The 23676-nt window shown below is 37.2% G+C and overlaps 1 protein-coding gene across 2 annotated transcripts in view; it reads right to left on the bottom strand.

Moving 5' to 3' along the window:
* hpse2 (heparanase 2) overlaps positions 1-18755 on the bottom strand; it is a 53901-nt gene extending 35146 nt beyond the window's left edge. The window contains exons 1-3 of one of the 2 annotated variants that reach the window (XM_034303174.2): positions 18292-18755; positions 15622-15797; positions 15253-15414 (exon numbers count right to left, since the gene is read on the bottom strand). In XM_034303174.2, coding sequence (XP_034159065.2) covers positions 15253-15414; positions 15622-15797; positions 18292-18545 — 592 coding nt within the window. In that variant the 5' untranslated portion in view covers positions 18546-18755. The remainder of the gene's footprint in view (positions 1-15252; positions 15415-15621; positions 15798-18291) is intronic. The other variant, XM_026944420.3, reaches the window with a different exon arrangement.
* Between the last annotated feature and the right edge of the window lie 4921 nt (positions 18756-23676).

Raw genomic sequence — 23676 nt, 5'->3', positions numbered from 1 at the left:
TGCCACATTTTTTTAAAAAATCCAGAAATGCCCAGGAAATACTGAAAATTGAAATCTGTTAAAGCAATTAAAATAGCAATAGCTATTACATCTGTTTGGAAATCTCAAGGACTTTATGTGACTGTAAAATGGGATGATTCTCAGTTTAACCTGAAATTTTACGAGCGAACGAACCCAGAGGGACAGATCACAAAAATGAGATTAGTGCAGTTAGTAAAGTAAAGGTGCGTATATCCAGTTAATATAAAATTCCTACCATACAGCCACATTTAACCCAAATAAATTCAGACTAATTCCTAGTCCAGATGTGCACATTAACATGATTACTAAATTCCTGATTTTACAGGGTGGGCAACTTTAAAGCTTTCAAAACAAAACAGTTGCCACACCAATAATGATGGGTGGCTATCGCATAATTTCAACGGGAAAAGCTAATTCAAAGCATATTTAATGTAACACTGTTGTTCAAAGCACATTAAATAGTCTAAGCCTTTAATTAAGTCTTTAATTTAATGTATCACTTATTAGGGTACAAAGCTATAAAACATTAATGAGAGGGACAAGAGCTGGTTTAATTCAAACAAGAAAAACAAACAAACAAACAAACAAAAAATAAATAGCAATGGTAAGCATTTCTATATACTTTTTTTTTTCAGCCAAATTTTCTTCTTCTTTCTAGAACGCCCAAATTGCATAAGGTAGGGAAGCCCACCTTGATGTGCCTGAGTGGCATTCTGGAAGTCCTGCCTGTTATGCAGCCTTTAGCACAGTGAGCTGATTGAGATAAAACTGTATCAAAGTCAGGTGGATAGAAAGCAGAACCATGCTGTCAGGGCAAAAGTAGAAGGAGAACCAGATGTGGGCCAGGGAGATTCGAAGGCCTTCTTTCCTTGAGCAGACTCTTGCACAAGAGCTGGCACTGTTGAGGAGTCTGGATATGGGCCAAGCACATATCTAATTGTAACTAGTCGTTTGCCCTCTTTAAGGTTGTAAAGAACACTAAACTACACTGACATCATGAATAAAAAACTGACCAATGTGCCATCTTCTATAGGTAAGGCTAGAGATGGGCTTAAATAATCCTATTACTAGGATTATTTATTTATAGCTAATCATCATTCACAATCACATTTTCACACACAAACACATAAAAAGTTCAAAATACAGCATGTTACTTGACTGCACCTCTCAGTGTCTTTTTATCTCAGGCATATTTACAATGAAAGAACAGCTACTTGTCCTAAAAGAAGCCAACTCTGATCAATTCCACGTTTCTAAAGTAAGGTAATTACACCATGAACAGCATGCAGGCTCCTAAGGGCTCAGTACAGACACGGCAATATAGAGAAGACATCAGGAATTGAACTCTGGTTCACATTTACAGCAGACTCAAAGTGTTTCCAGATCAGGATCAGTCTCAGTCTCTCTCTCTCTCTCAGTAATTTTACAGAGTGATAGCTAAAGAGTACTGAAGAACAATAGACTAACTGATATAACAAATCACAAAATTAAGTTTTGAAAGGCCAAGAGCTGGAAGATGGAGTTGTTTTGTGATGCTCTTAACGCTTACATGCTTACATGGTTAGCTGGTCATTTGTCTTTCTTATGTGTATTTAATAACTGAACTGCAATGGAATTTCCAAGAACACACTTTGGAAATTGTGGAATCTAATATTACTGAACAGCAAAAATAAATAAATAAATAAATAAATAAATAAATAAATAAATAAATAAAACCTTAAATTAATAACTACACTGATATCTACTAGAGTTCATTTATTTACACAACACTGTAATAATCCACCCCAGGTAATATTTGAAAGCACTGCCAGCAAAGAACTTAAAAAGTAATGTAAATGTATTGAAGGCTATTCATTCTTGAAATTGAGTGCATGAACTTAGTATCAACTGTAAAAGAAAGCACTGATTCCCAACAAGCCTTACAAACGTAATGGAAAGAGAGGGGTCTGGATATTGTCAGGCTAGCTATCTGATCACAGACATAAGACCTCCATAACGAGCAGGACTGTACCAGAGCGCTACGGCTCATTTCGGAGCCACAGCATTTCCATTTATGTCCAGTGATTACCTACAGCAACAAACTGCATATTCAAAAAAAAAAAAAACTTCAAAGCAAAGCATTTCCATAGCCAGACAACATCTACAATGTCTACTCGTAAGGAAAACAATGGGTACAAAAAGTGTCCCAAACAAAGATCTTTAATCCCCATGTTTCATACAATGGTAATAACAGCATGTCTGGCTTATCAGCAAGATATCCACCAAGTATAGCTTAAAGAAATATGATTTAGAACACACAAGAAAAAGCCATATACTGCATAACATGGACCTTCTCCACTTCACATGCTGAATTTTGCATAATCTGTTACAAAATGGAAACAAATCAATGAATGCACATATTCTGAAAATTTTAAGCAGTTTTCATTATTTAATAAAATTATAAGAAACATCATTGAGAAAGGCTTCATGTAAAAGTTAAAATAACCCATGAGAAAACTCTTATTATACTATTATTAGTATCTGATATTATATGTACTTAAATAATTTGGTATTAAAAAATGGAGATAGTATCATAAGACAGACACCATAGGATCTTTCCATGTTGACATGTTTTACGTCTTATCAAAAAAGATTTCTAACAGCAGATGTCACAGAGCAGAAGAATCTGCCATCTTTGTGCCAAACAATAATGTGTTGGAATAATAAGTAATAATAAAGACAAGCACCATATGCATTTTAATATGCCCATGAAAACAAAAGCCATTATGCAAATTCATCACTCTTTCTGTATCAGGAGGGATGCTGACGCTGTTTTTTTATACTGTAGTAAAGTAGCTCAAACTCTGGCTGGTATGAAGGATGGAAATCACATGGGGTTCTCTCCATTCATACAGCGCTATTTCTGACCTGAATATGAGCAACCTTTAGTGACACCACTGCAACGTTCAGTAATAGTTAACACAAGACAGCTAACCTGGCAAGATTTCTGAGAGTATTGTAAGATTTAAAATGTGTACACCATAATATAATGTACACAATTAATTTGATTTAATGATCTAATATTCAATGTCAAGCCAGTGCACCAATAATGCTGATAGGCAGCTTCCAACACTGAATGCCTTTGCTAAATATTTATTAGGGGTTAGCACTGGGGCTAAAATAATTTGTCATTTATGATGATTAAAAAAAAAACACCATTCTAGCAACTTTCTTACCAGTCAGCATTGGTGTTTTCTCTGACAAGGAAAAAGTAGTGATGTGTTGTTTGCAAACAATTTGGCTCTTTAACAGTGCATTTTGAGGTAAACATTGGAAGTCGACTAACAAATCTGAAGGGCTTTGATGATTGGACAATGTGGAAAAAAGGTCAAAAGTAACTGGATTTTACCAGCATTAAAAATTATTATTAATATCTTGGGAAATTTATCACAGTATAAGTAGGCATTAGCTTTTAAAAAAGTAGTGATGAAAATGTAGTAGTAAATTTGATATAATATTCATCTAGTTAATTCAAGTAAAACTTCCAAAAACTTACCTAAGTACAGTAGTGAAGTATTTCTACTAGGGATGTAACCAAAATATGAATACAGTATTCAGACTGAACAGATAATACAGACACGGACATGAGGCACACTATTCTGTTTTTTACATTCATGCGGACATTAGCGAGCAGTCACACATGAAGCTCATGGGATGAAGAAAGACCACGTTTAATAGCATAAACATGAGTTGCTGCCTGATGCATTTGCAGGGTTCATTCATTCATCTTTAGGAAATTCCTGGGTCAGGGTCATGATGCTTTAAATTAGGCCACTGGTTTGTTTATATCTGGTGAAATAGAACCAACTAAATTTGTTAGAAAATATCATTGGCAGGTATAAAGAAATATAATAATGGTAAATATAGGATTAGAAAAACAGTCCCACACACATCATATTTCCAATGTTTTCCAGTATTTCTGTGGGTGATCCAAAAAATCCAAATCCAAATACAGATATTTGGAGCACTAAACAAATACAGATTCAAATAGTGGCATTGCATTACACCCCTAATTTCTACTTAGTAGCTTTAAAATATTACTTCACACATCAAATACTCTCTCCCAGCACTCTCAACAAATCAATCAACTGATTGTAGATGACTGATAGCGAATTCTCACACCTCCCCCTTGAAAAATGACTGACAACACATACAATCTACAAACTGTGAGAAAGCATTTTCCAGGCGAGGAACAGCAATCACGCTGCATGCCATATTTCAATTCCCAGCTCACACTAAACCAATTTGAGGCAAAATGACTACTCAATTACAAGGGAAGAACAGCAAAGGTTAATCATGCAGATGTTGTGGGATTCTGTGGGCAGGGAAGAAGACCACATTGTGTCTCCATTACAATATGCTTTCAGTTAAACTAGTATGTTTTGCCAGATTAAACATGGTGCCTCAGTGGATGCCAGCATGAGTGGTATTAATTGTATTTATTCTCTTTTAATCCATTAGAACTCTGTAACTCGGGTTTAGATCATTTCAACTCTGTAATAATGCTAATCAACAACATGTCTTGCTTTGTCAGTTAGCTACAATTTAGTACACTGGTAGAAGCAGTAAAGTACTATGAGGAAAATAATAAATAAATGTTTAAATAAACAAATGAATAAATACAAAATTACAGATAGACAAATGAACAGAAAAGCAAAACTGAAGGCAGGAAAACAAACCAGCTCTCACAACAAAAACGGCTAGAGTGAAAATGTGGTTTTAATAGTCCTCCTCTGCCTGCTGGTAGTCTGAAGTGCACACTGCATGTCATACAAACCCAAGTACCCTTGTGTTTATAAACACAGCATTACACAGGGACCCTCGTTCGATAGGGTATGTTTTGCAAAGAGCTGCTCAGGTCAAAGCACTTTTGTATTCTTGAAGAATGCAAGCTATGAAGACACCTGTTTTTCATTCAGTATGGTTAGTATAAAATCTGAATGTGTGTGTGTGTGTGTGTGTGTGTGTGTGCGCGCGTACATGTCAGTGTTCAGATTAGTTAGCTGGTGAACTTCCCATGTGTATGTGACCATGTTAACAAGATTTCAGCTGCACATCACTGTATTTGTAAAACTGTGTGAGTGTGTGTGTGTGTGTGTGTGTGTGTTAGCAATTGTACATATTTGCGTGTGTATATCAGGCCATGTGGTTAGCAGTGGAAAGGATAGAGGAGTGAGTGACATGTTAACATCCCCGAACACACACTGGTGTATACATCCACACACATTTGTGTACACTAATTAATCTTCTCCATAGAGACGGTCTTATGCAGCAGCACATGGCTGAGACAGCACAGAGCTGCATGCTGGATTATGATTTCCCGTTAATGTCAACAGTTCTGAGAGCTTGGCTGATTGGAGATACACTTGATGAAGTCAAAGACCAAAGTTTGTGCCAAATTGCGTAACACACTTTAAATGCCTTGTAACATCAAACGCAAACCCCTGGTAAGGACAAGCTTTGAATGAAAGACATATATTCCTAAAAGTAGTCGCCTTTCAAGTGTCATCATGCACATGCAGATATCTGTACATATGACCATGGCAGCATAAACTTTACATACATTTAGCATATTTAATACTATAACTTACAATGGGTTCTATGTAATCTATGTGTAGGGAATCTTAAGCTAGGATTTAATTAAAATATGCACTAATTCCAATATTATGACATCAGATACAAGGCTTGATTGGTTTCACTTGTTTGTTGTCAGAGGTCAAACTAAATATGGGATGTATGAGCACTCTCAGCACTTTAACTTCAATCTTTGATTGAAAATGATGGAATGAGTGCAAATGAGGCATTGGCAAAATTTGTAGGAGTTTGACTGAAAACATCTGGTCCACTGTTCTAATATGTATTGAGAGGTTTTTCCTTTCAATCTCATGTCATATTTTACATTTCATATCATAACTCCGTGAAATGCAAGCGTATTTATCAAGGTGTTCAAATAACACTATTTATTCATTATAGCTTCACTAGAATGTAGTATAGAATGTAAATATAAAAAAAATAAATCCAAACACTACAAAAGAACTCCAGAATACAAGAGAAAAGTGAATAATAGTAAAGCGTAAATAAAGTAAATATAGTAAATAAAGACGAGCACTGAATGACAGCAGAAAGTGCAAGTTCAGCATTAACAAAGCAAGGAATCTTTAAGTTAATATGATGTGATCCCTTCAAAGAGGACTTTGCTGAGTCTTTACATACCTGACAGTATTATCTTTTTGAAATCTTTACTATGCACTAATGCTGTAATTGCTCCATGATTATTTTGTCACTTTAAAGAAGCGGGGCATTTAAGAGTGGCAGAACTAACCTGAGCTGCCCCTAGGCTCTTTATAGTACACATCAAAGCATTTCCCTAAAGACTGTCCATTGTGCTTTACTACAAGTGCTGATAACATGAGTTAGGACAGCAAGTCTGCCATGCTCTAAGGATGCACAGTTTGCTAAAAACGCCTGGGAATGGGCTACTTAACACATCAACCAACCACAGCAACATAAATCACTTTCTATTACAACACTTTCTGCTTAATTTAATGTAAAATATAGATCCCTTTATCCTACTTCCAGTGACCTGAGAAAAACATTATAGATTCTTTACATTATCTTCCACTTAGGTATCCTCATTAATGTGTTATTAATTGCATTATATTTTACTTGTATACAAGAGTATATCCAGAGTGGCCTGAACTTTTGTAGCAGCCTAATGTATGCCCTAATGCATACCCATGCTATTGTATGAATCCAACAGAGTTTCTATAATTTGTTCATAGCTGTCTAGCTAGTACAGTGGATTGTCCTATAGATTAGTCAGGTACAAATCATAATGATGAATCCTGTATAGTCTAATTTCTGAATAACATCACTGGAAAACATTGTTTACACAAAAAATTATTTTCTATTGTTATTATTATTATTATTATTATTTGTAGTAGTAATAGTATTAATTCTCTGTTCCTGTTTATAGTAAATATTATAATACAATATATTATAATTAGTAGTCATTAGTTTTAATATTATGTTTTAATGTTGCTTAACATCTAAAATTTTGCATTAGCAACCAATTCTCACTACAAAAAATAACTGCCAGTAAACATTTTTATCTTAAACATCACTCTACATGTGAGGCCCAAATTTGCATAAGCAGCTAGAAGCATTCTTTGTTTCCTTGGATATGCAACAAAAACTCCACTAGCCACGCTAACCACATGACAGACCAAATGCTTGTTAATAGTGCTAAAGAGCTAACAGACAGTACAACAGACCAAACAGACCCAGTGCTTTGCATCCATCTGGCTTTGCTTAGAGGTGTCAGGTCCTGTCACTCAATTTAAGGGTGAAGAAGGATCAGGAAAGAGTTTTTGTTGCCCCCCGCCTGCCACCCCCCTTCCCAGTTATTGAAAGGCCCCAGCCACCACTTGAATGAAGTGTGGGACTTTGTAACATACCACAGAAAACTCAATTTTAGTTTTCCTTTCAGCGCTCTCCAGACCACAGCAAATTTTATTACACCTTTATGGACACTTGTGGATTTATGACATTGCTTTCTCTCACGTGCAGTTTCATCAACATACTATGTTTGTAGGGCAAACTGAGCTCTGTCGGAGCCTAAAATCTCTCTCAGGCTTCCATATGTGGACTGTTAATGTTCAGTCATGTCTAACAGGCTCCAACTTAAATATACCATATACTCACACTCTTCAGCTCTTTAGTATATATACCTTTTCTACACCTTCTTCTTCAATTTCTATCGTTTCTGAAAAGATTAGATAAAAAAAAATCTATAACTATGCAATTGAAATCATACACTGTTTTCTGAGCTATAGATGACTAATTTCAAGTACAATTATTATTATTATTATTATTATTATTATTGTTGTTATTATTATATTTACTGTGTCAAAATCAAGAAATCTTTGCAAACTAACAAAAAAGATAATAAAATGTATAAATATTGAACATCTCTATATCAGCCAAAAAAATGAAAGAGCATTTGTCTCCACACAGGTCACTCAGGTGCTTGTTTAGTACCTTGTCATGTTAAGACTGGACTACTGCAACTCACTCCTGACAGGTCTGCCCCTGCACACCATCCAACCCCTGCTACTACATCTCCGACCTACCTGAAGACAATTATCACACCCTCCTCTGTATCATTTCCCCTTCAAGCCTCTAGCACGACATGACATGACCCACCATCCCTCAAGGTACAAGAAAGACATGCATCAAGACACTTCTGTGTACTTGTACACATGTGGTGGAATGTACTTCCCCTGACTGGAAGAACAGCTGAGTCACTGGTTGCCTTCAAACGAAGACTGTAGACCTACCTCTTTCCCAAGCACTTAAATGAACGCTAATTAAATTGTTTTTGTTGCTGGACCAACTTGTTGTACTAACTCCTCTCTAACAGGGTTTTAGCTGGATATTATTAATAGACGCTGAACTATTTGTACAAGTATGAGGATCTGCTTTAGATGGCAACTACAAAGCACTTCTGTAAGTCACTCTGAATAAGAGTGTCTGCCAAATGATGTAAATGTAAGTGCTATCACTTTATCTTGGCTAAAAATAACTATGGCATAGAAGAAAATGTTTTGTCTGGTGCAATAACAAACCACCAACATTCATTCCAATCCCTTCCTCTAGCTTTAATGCCATCATGACCAACTCAAAAAGTCATTTAACAAAGTTTCCGCAAGCTTTTTTCAGCCCTTTCTGACTGGTGAGATGTACTTTTCTCACTGTGCAATCACGTTCATCCTACTGGAGCTTGACTACAGAAAGATCCATCGACTACTAGCAAAATGTAAAACAAATAAGGGAACAATAATCATTCTGCTAGTTATAGATAACTGGAAGGCTCCCTATGTTAATTAAATATTTTAGGGCAGATTTATTACATTTCCTTGCCACAGTATGGGACCAACCTGACCTTTATCCCTCTGGTACATTTCATTTATACAAGCTGAGGCTACAGCAGCTGTGATATACAAATCTGTTCCTGGAGCAAAGGGAAAACCAATATGATCTAGAGTAGAGAGCCAATCAGAAAAAGATGCTCTACACCCACAAATATCCATGTCTGAGAGCACATTAAAGAGCATCTGAGACCATAGCAAATGGGAAACCAGGGTGGTCTGGAGGAAGACGGCTGGGTGCCATGCCTGTGATCTATGGCTATATAAACATAGAACACTGACATTCACTTGATTTCTTGCAATGAGGCCTAAATTAAATATGATAATTACTTTGAAAGTATGACATTGATTCCATTTGCTGAAGGTTTGCCAAAATTAATATATTCATCTTAGGCCAGGAGTCATTTTAACAATTAAATGGGTTTTATAGCACAAAAGTCTAACATTTAATTCTCCAAAAAGCTTGTAATATAACCATATGGACCTAAGATCACTCAGCTTTCCAGGTGAAATGACCATAGTGATACATAAATAACCACGGCTACACGTGACACATTGCAACCACATGCACGTCCTCCACAACTGGTTGTAATGCTTTTTAATGATGTAATCAACTACTTGCCAGTTCTTTAAAAGAAGCAAACACTGCCACATTCCTGGGGCAAGCACATGCATTTTCCTGACAGCACAAGTGTCAAATTTGGGTGTCAATAATAAAACATGTCTTTTAGTAATGAAAATAATTTTACCTCAGGACCAAAAAACCTGCCAATGCAGGAATGCAGGAATGGAAAGCAGAGCATTTCTCTCTAATTACTCACTTATAAATTGGGCTGAAGTTTGGTTGCTTAAGAATGATCACATAAGTAAATATTGGGAGCATGAGTATATGTTTTGAAAACTCAGTTGTCTCTCTTGGGGAACCCTTAAAGGCTCTATATAGAACCCAACAACAGAGGTTTCCCTATCAAAAAGGCTTCTAAGTAGAACCTTTCTTTTGGAAGCTAAGAGCACTTTTTTTTTTTTTTCAAATGAACACCTACAGAACTGTTGAAGAACCATTTTTCTTATAGTGCAGTAGAGTGCATTTAGATTTACACTTAAGATTTATGGGGTAATGTAGCATCTGCAATTTTATGGCTCTCTTTCATTATTGCATATTTATATATTTATATTAATGAACACAATTATTTAATATTTCCTCCCCAATGGTGTAACCAGCTATGAAAGTTGTCTGGTATCACTGGGCCCTATTTTTGGCTTCCCAAAATACCACAAAGATTCTTAAAGATAAAAAAAAAAAAAAGGAAACATTCTTTGTTATTCATTTGGTATTTTAGAATGAAGGAAAACCACAAAGTTGAAATACAATTTATGAAGAAAAGCGATAATTTATATTATTAGTTCATTTTAGGTTAGGAAACTACACTTCAGTTTTACTTTGAGACATAAACACCACTAGATGTAAATTGATGTACATTGTCATTTCTACTTTTACAGATATTGATGCAGAAAGCAAAGTTTGGGGAGTCAAACATAACTGAAATGTGCAAAATCTGGTTTCTCACAGTTCTTGGCACAAGAGAATCTGAGACTGAAAATTTTGCAGCCAAATTTTGAAAATCTCTCTTGGACCATATTCACGACGAGGGAGAAAAATGAATACTAAGAGAGCCATGGGTAGAACAAAATCAATATTCCAGGAGTTTATGTTGGTGTCCAGTAAGTTGGGTGAATCCAAGAGCACATAGTTTTACAACATACACTTTCAATAGATGGTTTTGTTTTTTTCATTTGCATTCTGGATTTGTAAATGTGCTACACACTCTACAATAACGGGGGAAAATATCATTGTGAAGCAGTCCTCAACATCTACTCAATATCAATTTTTTGCAATGGGAACAGTTTGTAAAAGCAAAGAAAAAGCTGATATATATCATAGGAACAGAAAGCATCATTTTTATTTTTACAGTAAATGCCTACTCTGAGAAGAGATGCCAAAACTTTTTAATCAGACCTTTCTGTGGAAAAGTAAAGATGATGTAAATTCGCTACTTTAAGAATCTGTAGAAACTGTACACTCATAGTCTGCAGTTTAAAACCTATGCAACTCTATTAGACTGATATTTTACCATTTATAGCAAGCTACAAACTATAAAGATCATTAGAAAAAGTAAAGAAATATTAATTTAAATGAATCTTTTTTTCTATCACTATTGTTCCTCTTATGTTATTATATGATACATTTATTTTATTTTTCTGCCGAGTATAGTTGTTTCATGGCTGAAATGATCCTATTAGAGCCAGAGAAAGGCTTGACAGTGATAGACTCTTATTTTATACTGGAGAGGTTGTGTTGCAAGTATTAGTGTCTCATATATTCACAATTCTGTTTAGCCAAACATCTCAAGTGATTAGAGTAAGTGTAAATGTTCATGTTACACGTGCCATTAGCTCTCTCTCTCTCTTTCCCTCTCTCTCTCTCGCTCTCCTCGAGTTTAAACAGAACCATTATGCACTGTGTGTATACGTATGTGTTTGTACTTCAAGGAATCTGTCCCTGTGTGTGTGTGTGTGTGTGTGTGTGTGTGTGTGTGTTTAATGTATATGTCGCTGTAAAGGAACCTTCATCTGCTTAACGTCTTAGAAATTGAAAAAAGTCATGTTTCCCTTCTGAGGCAGCAACATCTGCTGTAGTCTCAGATCCATCACTAGCGCAGTGAGCTACATGCTCTTGCTGTGTTTGCATTGAGTGCACGCACGCATGCTCTCACCAGTGCGAGGAGATGGGGGAGGGGAACCAAAACATGAAACTCTGAGGTATTTTATATGCAGCCTGATGAGCACGCAGACAATATGACAAGAGGTCCAAAAAAATGAAATTCTGCCATGGAATATTCGTCAAAATACGTCATCAGGCGTTTCCATGAAATTACCCCTCTACAGCAGTCACTCTTGACAGGACTCAAATTTATCCCCAGAAGCTGAAAAAAAGCTGAACAGTGTCATTTAAACACATGCCCAGATACCCACTACCTCAGTTTGAACAGGAAAAATATCTCATTTAACCATGTTACTTTTTTTTTTCTTCAAAAATTCAGAATCAGTGTATATAAACAGGAAGTTTATAAGAGCGGGCCCCTTGGCTCTCCCACCTATGAATAATCAAAGTTGATTTCTACAGAACACTGTCAGTACTGTTTTCACAAGATCTTCCTGTAAAGGGCTTTTAATGAGATGAAAACCCAAGTAGTTACTGCTGTCAACGAAAATGAGGGGCTAAAGGGCACCTTTAGTTAAAGCCCAAACTACACTCACTGGACAATTTCCTGTCATTTGTCTTCAGTGCGGGAGGGGCGGGGGGTGGCGGTGGCCGGGTGGGATTGTCGGCAGGAAACAGCTTTGAATATTACCAACATCTTAACAATACATAGTAATGAGTAAAGAAATCATTGTCCCTGTGAGATTCCTGGTTCATCTCATAAAGATACACACATAAAGGGGTATAGAAAGGCAGGAAGAGACTGGAAAGTAATTGTGAAAACAGGACAGCGTGAACAAACAGTGAAGATGAGAGAAAATAGAAAATTAATTTGAGAGTAAAAATGCAACAGAGATGTAATGCCATGAGATTATTACAAATGTTGTTCTCATGAGCATATATGGGATAGGCTCCGGGATTTTGGATAGATCAGAGAATTCCACTCTAGTTTCAGGCAGGCTTGGATGACTACCACAGCTGTCTTCTCACCAGAGCAATTAATTAAATTTTTTTCTGTATTTCACTTGAGGTTTGACTAAATGAATGTAACAGGGTGTTATAACCAAGAAAAAGATTCATGCACAAGTACATATCATGGATATTCATCATACTAAGCATGTCTGAATATGTGGTAAGTGATTTATGGATTTGTAATACGTCTACATTTGAGCTAGACAACATGGCTATAAATTTATAGCTGTGTTAACTGGCCAGTAAGAGAGGCTGGGATAGATTTTAAACAGTACATATTTCTTCTAAAATAATAAGCTTTCACACTCTGTGTGTTTCACAATAATTTGCCCTAAATTATTAAACTCGTAGATAAGATATTCAATGCACCATTGGCTCATGCACAAGACTATGTCTGTAATAAATTGCTGCAGTTTGAGTTTATCTATAAAAAAAAGAAAGGTAGACAGGAATGCAGTGACACTGGAAAGGAGAGGTCTGAATTCTGAATTGCAGCAACTTGAGAGCATCTACTGACCCTGACCTTGACTTGTTTCAGATGGTTTGCTTTAACTAACCTGGACTAAACTATGACAAAGAGAAAAGTGAGAGTCTGACCTCGGCGTGTCTTAGCACGGTTTGTTTTAACTGGCAGGGGTGCTTTCTCGCCTAGTACAGTTCATGCTGTAATGAGAGTGGGTCAGCAAGGGTCACATGCAGAGAGTGAAAAAGGATGGAGGAGAGCTGTTTTACCACTTCTCCCACCTGCCAGGCACTGCGCAGGGGGCATTCTGATTGTTAACAGGCCCGTCTGTCTCTCTGGACAGTGAACACTGCGGAGCCTCTCTTACCAGTTACATACTCTACAGACATCCTACTCCAGCAAACATGCTGGGGGAAAATCCCTGATATTTCTACTTTATCATGTGGAACACAGACCAACAAAAATTCTCTTCACGAACCCCAAGGTTCATAATCAGCATGCTGCTGTGTGATAAATGCCATACATAATATCGCATCTATGTTCAGTAGATTCCAGACTAATTTAATCTGTCGCCTACATAGCCAGAATAATTTCTTATTAAAAAAATAAGAGGAAGTAGGAATAAAATGACAGAAAAATGACCACTGTGTGATTTGCAAGACATCACGTCAAGTACTGCAGGCTTAAAAAAAAGCTAAAACCATTTCAAAATAAATCAAGTTAAAGAATGTAAAATCCCAAGGGGATGAAATTGAGCTTTGACTTTTGCCTAACTGTTTTATTACTATTTATATTGCAATAAGCAGTGACTGACACCTCCGCAGAACTAGTAGACTTGTCAAGGGCAAAATAAAAATGTCATTTAATTGTTTTTTTTTTCCAGCATAGCTAACTTCAGTGTTTAAACAGCTTTGTTTCAGCCCTTGAAATTCCGACAGCTAACACACTGTTAGTAGCAGCAAAGACTTAATGTGACCTTTCAGTTTGTATGTGTATTAGCTTACGTTACAACTGGTAATTATTTTTTATTTAAAAGATATATTAATCCTATTTCTCTGAATTGTTTTGTCCAGTCATCACTCAGCTTTTGTTTTATTACTCTTCAATCTACTCTGTGCTTGATCTCAGCCCATTACACAATATTTCACAAAGCTTTAATGAGGAACACAAGTGTCTTTACTGAAAATGTAATAAAACATGATCATGCAAAGGTTTTGCTAATCAACCAGCATGGTCACTAGCTAAATCCGGCACTAACAAGCACAAATCGACTTGATCCAAACTGTTTTTTTTTTTTTTCAACAAAGAGCCGTGGAATTCGTTTTAAGTTTAAGATTTTCAAAAAAATTATCATTGTACGTATGTATGCTAAGGACAAGCTACCCAGCCGGATCATAGCAAGAATCATGCCTCATAGATGAATCAGTCTATTTAAATAATTATACATATTTTGGCAATGTCTAAATATTGTAATTATTTGCATTGAACTCACATTACATTTAACATTTAATAGCAGTGTGTGTGTGTGCAGCACAAGTCAGTGAAGAATAATTGATAAATTCCTGTGCATTTGAAATAGGATTTTTAAAGATTGAAGACTCAGGCTCAAAACGTTTTACCTAAAATAGGAAATGATTAAAGCATCAATAACTTTCATTTGCAACTTTCCATTGTATTTAAATTATTTATATTGTCAAATATTTTACCTCATACTTTTTAAGCAGACTTTTCTTCTATCATAATACCACTGAATGCCATTAATATCACTATTTCTCTTCCTCTCCTAAAAGTTTTTCTCTTGCTTTTAATATTACTCACAGATAGTTTATTGTAATAGACATAACTGAATAACAAAACAGGCACAGCACTGCAGCCAACTCCATGACAGTTATCCAAGGGCAAAAATCTCAGTTTAGGCTAGTTGTGCATGCTGGAACAGGCTTAATTAAGGTGACTCAAACATAATCATTAAAATGGGCAAATGAGCACAACTTTTTTATTCCCTGCTCCTGTATTATAGATTTAATGTTCTATGAAATACCCAACATGCTGTTGTGATCTCCTACCTGTTATCGTGACATCGCTGTAGTGGTTGGAGAGCTGCTCCTTCAGTAGAACTTGCTGCATCTGAGCCGCTTTCTCCCTTTGCAGCTCCAGCATCATGTCAGGGTGACTGGCTAGCTTACAGCCCTTTTGTTTATCCAGGGCAATGTCACTTCGAACTATGTCTGAGCAGACACAGAAACCATTAGAAAAAATATCTACAGTAAGCTATTTTCATTTTTCTATTCATACCACAAAAGCAGATGTTTTCTGCCAATCATGCCTTAATACATTAAGATCTAATTATATGGTTAAAACAAAGTTACTTCCATAATTCAGTTTTGCTGTTATAAAGTGTTTAAAAATTGCACTGCACAGAAACATCCTCATACCATCCTCATAATTCTTGAGGTAATAGTCTGGTCCTGGTCCTCTAAACTTGGCTAAGTTCTTCAGGTTATGAAACTGGAGAAAGTCTGTCCTCTTTCCCCCAAACCTTAGATAAGCTGGAGAAAGTCCTCTAGCCAAAGTCACTAACCGCTTGGAACTGAGGAAACAGAGAGAGAGACTGCTTAAAGTCAGACATGCTACCAACCAGTTATAAATTAATATTATAGAATAACAAGTGAGTGAGAGCTCATTTCATTCCTTAAGTATAAAAGCTATTTAACCTAGCCAGAGAGGGTCCCTAGTGAATAACTGAACTGCACATTTGGTGCAGAACTGCTTCACTAATTTTTTCATTTGCTTTTTGTAATATTGTAGCCTGTGCTTGATTTTAAGTTACAATTTGGAACACATTATCTCAGATATTTAGAAATAGGCCTACATAGACGTGCTAGACCACAGAGATTTAAAAAATCTAAACACAGTGTAAAACGAGTCCCAAATGCAACATTTTGACAGCAATGTGCTTACCTAGGTTTTTGTTTTGTTTTGTTTTGTTTTTGATTCGCTTTAAACCAGCTTTTGGAGAGTCTCGCTTGTGTAGCTAGGCAAAACTATCTGCTGACGCATGATTTAAAAGTTAAAACATTAAATAAGAGTTACATCTGGAGGACACGACTGAAGCTCTAATGACTTCTACCCATGTGAATTAGAATTTTAATTAAGGATCGTTTAATTGCAGGTTGAAATAAAAGATTCTGTCTGAAATACAAGACGGTACAGCGATTCATCGGGGCTTCGGGTTTTGCACAAAGACGCACATACACACGCGTGTATATAATAAATAAATAAATAAATAAATAAATAAATAAATAAATAAATAACTCGTCTGTTATAATAATGTGATAATGTGTGTATGTGTTTATTTGTTTACTTATTTATTTAGCGCTTTTTATTTATTCTGCTGTTACTCTGATACAGATCCGACTCAGTAACCTCCAGAACATCCAGAGGCTCTGTCATGAGAACCTTTAAAGCGAGTGTTTAGGAGAGATCACTGCGTTCATAGCAAGCTGCAGGGCAAGAATAAAACAACGACCATTTGTGACTACCTGAAATGCAATTTCAAGAAACCAGAAAATAAATAAATAAATAAATTATACATAAGAAGTTATCATCACTGTAGGTCTTTTTCGATCTGAAGTTAGTCATTAGCCAGCTCTTAATGGAAATGGAATTACACAGGACAGCATGTTTTAGGCTAATACTATTATCAACTAATTATAGATTTATTCAAAATAATAATAATAACAATAATAATAATAATAATTATTATTATTATTATTATTATTGGTAGTAGTAGTATTGCTGTTGTTGTTGATTTAGTTATTTATTAACACTCGCATGTATATGTTTGTTGTTGAAGCTGTCGTTACGCAGGGACACTATGCAGGGACATTGTGCAGAGATATTATACAGGGACATTGTGCAGAGATATTATACAGGGACATTGTGCAGGGACATTGTGCAGAGATATTACGCAGGGACACTATGCAGGGACATTGTGCAGGGACATTGTGCAGAGATATTATGCAGGGACATTGTGCAGAGACAGTTTCGGTCGCAATTATTCGGAAATGAACCATCACTAGGCCAATAACACGCTTCTGAATCCCTGCATGCACGCACCCCAAATCAAGCATTTGCTAGTGATACTGTATATTTCGGGTGAAATCTGCTAGAAGGATGTCCTGGTCAGTATCGAGCCTGTGGGAGGGTTTTGTCAGGGGGATATATTCCACAATGCTTTGTTTCCGTTATAAATCCTCGTGTCTATCGACATCCACCATGTTTTACTAACGTCCCCAGAAAAAAATATGATACTTTACAACTGGGCATTAATTAAATGAGTCTTTGAGCACGGTTAAACCTCTAGAAATTGTGAACTGACTCTCGGGTCAAAGCTCTGGCCTAACCGGCACACAGCATCCCAGCGAGCAGCACGGCATCTACATCACCGGGAACATCGCTTCCAGCGCATCCCACCTACACAGCGCAGCCTTTCAGCACACGTGAATATTCGCCCATCTGCTGACCTTCGACACTCTTTATAAAGGTCAAGGCCAAGCTGTATCCCACCCTCAGCATGGTGGAACAGAGTCGATTTGACAAAATGAGAAGAGGCAGAAGAGAGAAGATGAGAGGCCACAGACTCCTGCTATGGAAGCTTCAGGCTTGTTTAATCAGCTCTGATCTCGATTATTGTAGCTGCAACCAAATACTGCGACTGATAATATGCTGAGAAAGTACACTTCACATGGAGAAGCCAACAGCAGCAGGCTGATCTCAGTGGAAAGCACATTACTGCACAGCAATTGCGCATAAAGCTGCTGAGGACATGTCGCTATATTCCACATGCACAAAATCACCCGAAAATTGGAATAACTCAGGGATTTCACACAAGGATGTTATTTATTGTTAGCACTTGTGAGGTAAAATCCTTCACATGCTATGCTGTTATTTGCTCTGGGATTAGCCTGTATGAATTTGGCGCCTAAATATCAGGATTGCTGATTTTTTTTTTAAAACAGAAAATGAAAACAGATGCGTTAGAGCAATGGTGTCTAATAGCTATGTACATGGTGTGAGTGCAGAGAGCTGTCAAAATCGGATACCTTAAGAAGTCCAGCCAGCCGTTCTTCAGGATCGACGGGTCCACTTGCAGAGATAAGAAGTTGTCATTCAGAAGCCGCACCGGGCTTCGCGTGTTGACGTCCAGCAAAATCAGCGTTCTCTCCAGAAAGTTCTGTCTCTTATCAGCGGCCACGTGTCGCCGGTAGGTAGTGCTGGCGGAAGAGATCGGAGACTGGATTAGAAATGCCCACCACACAGCCAAGCCGCACATCTGAGAGAAGAATCGCCCGGGCATCTTCTGTCCACAAAGCCGCCGAGCCGAGCCGAGCGCAGCGCGTTGGAGGAGACCCTGCTGAGCAGCCTTATGGAAAAATAACGTGATTAAAATCACCTTAAGTGCTGTCGTCCACCCCCTTTAAGTGAGTGTTTGTTTGCTGTAGTCCTGTAATCTGCTCTCCCCTCCACCCCCCTGTTTTGCGCTGTTTGTTAAGATCGAGCTGCTGTATCCGCCCCGGGGCCACAATCCCAGCCTCTCCGTTAACGGGGGCCGGAGGCAGCACCGCCCCTCCACTACACACACACACACACACACACACACACACACACACACACGTACATAAACACACACACACGTACATACACACACATGTACATACACATGTATACACACACTCTCTCTCTCTCTCTCTCTCTCTCTCACACACACACACACACGTACATACACACACATGTACATACACACATACACACACACACACACACCCTCCACCACACACACACACATGTATACACACTCTCTCTCTCTCTCTCTCTCTCTCTCTCTCACACACACACACACACACACTCAAGGTAAGGAGCCACACAGGCTACCTACGTACTGAACTACTTAGGAAGTTTTGATTTTGCTAGGAGAGATTTACGTCAATTACGTTAAAGTAATGGATAAGCTTTCGCCTGACGTTAATATCCTGCTTGGAGGTAACATAGGCTGTCAGAAAATAGGATATTCCCTCCTTCAGATGGATGGCCTGTAAGTAATATTTAAACTCAGCTAAAACCTCTGCTTCTAGGCTGTCATCTAAAGGGCTGTTTTAGGTCGCTTGCTTTTTTCCGAGCTCAAGAATAGCAAAGAAAATACATATATATTTTTAAATCAGTATAACTTGTCTACAGTGTGATGATAATTCGCCCTCCCTGTTTGTTCATAGCTCGATTTGCTAAATCAATCCGCTTAACACTTTCCAGATGGCGTAAAAACACATTAGCCTGTCTCACCTAAAACAAAAGTGACACCATGTATTCTAATCTACTCAAAACTCCTGCTCTGGAGACACATTCAAGCAGACAATGAACTGCACGTGTTGTTCTCTCTAACTCTGGATAAATAGTGCTGTGATACAGAAAGGTGATGTAGAAGAAGAACTATACTGGAGTAGCAATGTCTTGAGCGTACAGTCAGTAAGTAGACTAATATCAGTCCAGGGAGAGATTCTTAATATCCAGTGGTTCAGTCTAATTGCTGTCTAAATGTATAACCTGAAGGAAAATGATTGGGGGGAAAATGTCAGGAAATTGATTCAAAATTATGCAATAGGTCTATTTATTTTAGTTAATTTTTTTAAACATAATATATTACAATAGCATTCACTAAGATCCCTGCTTCACTCACTTCAGTCAAGTCAAACAGCCAAATATAGTCAAATTTAGTCAAATAGGATGTAGTCTATAGGCTTCTCGGCCACGAATAAGCTGAAACATACTGAGCAGAAAAGGGCTTTTAGCGGAAGTAGCCTATTATTACATTAGGCTATAAAACCACAACTTTTCTGATAACAGTTTAGTTGCCTAAATACTTGACAAATAATTAAAATACTCAGGTTAAGCCGGAAAGCAAGCCGAGAATCTTAAACCTTTACTCTTCGCCCTGCAGTATTAAAAGCCTAAAGCTTACTGCAGTTCATGTAGGCCCGGCTTTATGAAAAGACTTATTTACCAGATATCAGATGAAACAGCCAGCGTGTTTCATTTACTGCTAGCGGCTAAATTATAGACAAATTACAGCACACTTTTTTAATTTTTTTTTTTTTTTTAATCTAGGCCTGTATCTTACTCAGTGTACGAAAAGCTGCTCCTCAGACAGTGTGTGCTTTATACTGCAGTCTATAGACCACATTATATATTCAGCTCACTTAGTCTGCTCATAAACATGGCCTACTAAATCCCTAATACTGCTTTATTATATTCATTTGACACTGAACGTAATTAATTAATAATTAATAATTATTAAGTTGATCATAAATAATTCTTTAAACTAGTTCGACCAAGATGCACAGTTTAGATGCAGTTTGAAGTCAGAGTTCCTGTTTAAATGTTTTAGATAAGAGTCTTTTAAATCCACAGTGAAGTTCAACTAATTACATAATTACATACAAATGTCATTAGATTATGATTTGGTTTAATTAAACCCGAAAAATGAAAGTTTATGCAGTTTAATTCTCTAGGTTATATGTAACCAAATCATTATGGGTTATCTTTACTGAGGTCATATCATTTTTCATTTTTTTCCCCATAATTTTTTTTAGTGCAAAATGCTTTGACGGTCCTTTAAAAATTTCTTTCTTTCTTTCTCAGTCTATAGGTTAAATCGTGTACTCCGTTAATAATGATAATAATAACAACAACAACAACAACAACAATAATAATAATAATAATAATAATAATAATAATGATAATAATAATAAAGAAGCGAGGAAATATGCCGGCCTAATGCAGAAAGTTATCGGCGCTATAACAGTCAGGAGACTCTGATGTATTTATGCCTCTAAACTGTGTTTCGGGTGCTGTATAGTTGTATAGTTGTATAGTTGTGTAGTTGTACAGCGTGTAGTTCCAGAGAAAGGTCTCGGGATTATTATGTGATTTCAGCTTCCCTCTGAGCGGCGGACGAGTTCAGTTAGTCTCTGTTTACATTCAGTTCCTATTTATTTGCAGTTGCTATTTACTACATAATTAATAATAATAGTTTGCGTAAGCCTATTTTTAATCATATATGACATTTTTTTTTAATCATTGCAAGTCTAAGACATGTCAAGACAGTTCATCTACATGTTTAAGTGCCGTGGATCCAATGCATACATTATATCATGTACATTTAGAAGCACTACAAAATAACAAAATCTGAAATATTAATAAACGTAATGTAAAGGGGGAAATTACATAAAAACAATGTCCCACTTTTATCGCAAATCTATCGAAGAAAATACAGATATGCATTATCTTCTCTTCATTAGATTTATATATATTTTTATTAAGTATAAAAACAAATCAAGGATACCAACAACATTTTATTATTATTATTATTATTGTTGTTGTTATTATTATTATTATTATTATTATTATTATGGTTGTTTAGTTGCTTTCCTGTGTAAATAATATTCAATATAATATTCTACATTATATTCTATATAATAATAGACATTTGCTGACTTGCACCCAATCTGTTGATCTGACTCAGTGTATAAATCTGAAATAGATGATGGAAGTGGTAGTGTTAGTACTCCTCGACTATCAAACCAGCATTTCCTCTTCACACAGTGCTGTCTTTCATTCGGCTGTAAGTGAATATAGTTGGATAAAATGGCTGGCGATGCTTCAGTAACATTCAGGATGTTCTTTAGGTTCCCCTGGCCAGAGGAGCTCCATCCACGGCTGAGCCTCTGCTCTGAAGCGTCCGTGTGTTCCACAGGCCTAGAGAGGAAGCCGATGTGACCCAGTGCACTGAAGCTGTGTAGAGCATGAAGCCAAGGCCTCGCACCGCAGCGTCCCTCTCTCACGCCGGCGGCGCGCGCAGCCTCTGCGGGAGGAGAGGAGTCCTCACCCGGACTGAGGCTCTGATTTACTACGTGGCAGCGATACTGAGCAGACGAGCAGAGCTAGTAGGCTACACATTATTTATGCGATCAAATCTCCAAACAGCCGAGGCTTTACTTTATTCTCTACACTCCAAATATGTACAGTTAGTTTCCCACACGCGTATGCAGCGTTCACAGCCTGTTCTAACACGTTTAGGAGAGGAAAATTACTATTCCTGCCTTCACGATTAGATTAGCAGCCTATTAAATATGACTTCATATTTGAAGTTAGTCAACGCATGAACTGTTTTTTCTTTTAAATACTGTCTTCATTAGATGCATTAGATTTTTTTTCTAAAAGGCTTAACAACCCGTTGACTGAGTGCCATCTCAGAAAGGTCTAATGATTTTGTTCCTGTTATTTTCATTATTTCGAAGAAAAAGGGTATATAGTATATAAATAGACAACTAGATGATAGTTCTTTAATACAAACATTCTTAATCTTTGGATTTGATTATTCATCCAGGTCACATTATTCTGGTGTTTCAGTTACAAACACATCAAAACCAAAGAAAAACTGCATGCAGGAAAAGAATGTTAAATATACAGCCCTAAGTGTGACTTGTTTTGTCTCTGTGGAAGAACTCTTAAATCTTGTATGTAAAACCAGACAACCCATTGTTTCCTTTTAGCAAAAGGTCCCATGCACAACCTGTTTAGAGAGCAGGAACCATTAACCCTCGAGCAGCTCTTTTTTTCCTGAGCTACAACTTTTATTATCCTGTGTGTTCGTTTGTTCGTGTGTCTGACTTTAAAACCTCTGCGTTCATAGTCTCAGCTCCAGTGTGGGTTGATGCAATACTGCCATCTCGTGGACACATAGATCATATACCCTCTACAGCATGCATGAGCAACACACAACCCCGCATGCCCTGTCATTTTACTTCCAAATACTGTAAACATGTTCTCTGTATTTCCGACGTGATTTAAACATCCCCACAGTGTATTCACAGCAAATGGCTGACCATTATGCCTAATGTGCAGAATATCTTACACTGCAGACCTGCTCTTTAGCATAATTGTCTCCAGAAGTCAGCTGTTCATTGATTCAGTAAATGTTTATTCAGTTTTTCAAACAAATAATCGGTATAATTATGCACAATTAGGGGGGAGTCGCTCGTTATTTACAGTTTCCTGCGAAAATCGTCCTAAACAGTGGGCAAACGGCCTTCCGTCAACGCAGTGTGTAATTTTCCCTGAGGTATTACTGTTCGAGCTGTTTGCAAGACACAACAGCTGTTTACTGATGCCAGCATAGTAAGCTTGTGTGTGTGTGTGTTTGTGTGTGTGTGTGTGTGTGAGAGAGAGAGAGAGAGAGAGAGAGAGCTGCTTACTGATGCCAGCACATGCACGCACTTGTGTGTGTTTGTGTGTGTGTGTGAGAGAGAGAGAGAGAGAGAGAGCTGCTTACTGATGCCAGCATATGCGCGCACTCGTGTGTGTGTGTGTGTGTGTGTGAGAGAGAGAGAGAGAGAGAGCTGTTTACTGATGCCAGCATATGCGCGCACTTGTGT

Source organism: Pangasianodon hypophthalmus, chromosome 3, assembly GCF_027358585.1.
Source record: "Pangasianodon hypophthalmus isolate fPanHyp1 chromosome 3, fPanHyp1.pri, whole genome shotgun sequence".
NCBI classification, from domain to species: domain Eukaryota; kingdom Metazoa; phylum Chordata; class Actinopteri; order Siluriformes; family Pangasiidae; genus Pangasianodon; species Pangasianodon hypophthalmus.
Note: the sequence above shows the minus strand (reverse complement) of the source record. Positions and strands in the feature narration are given on the sequence as shown.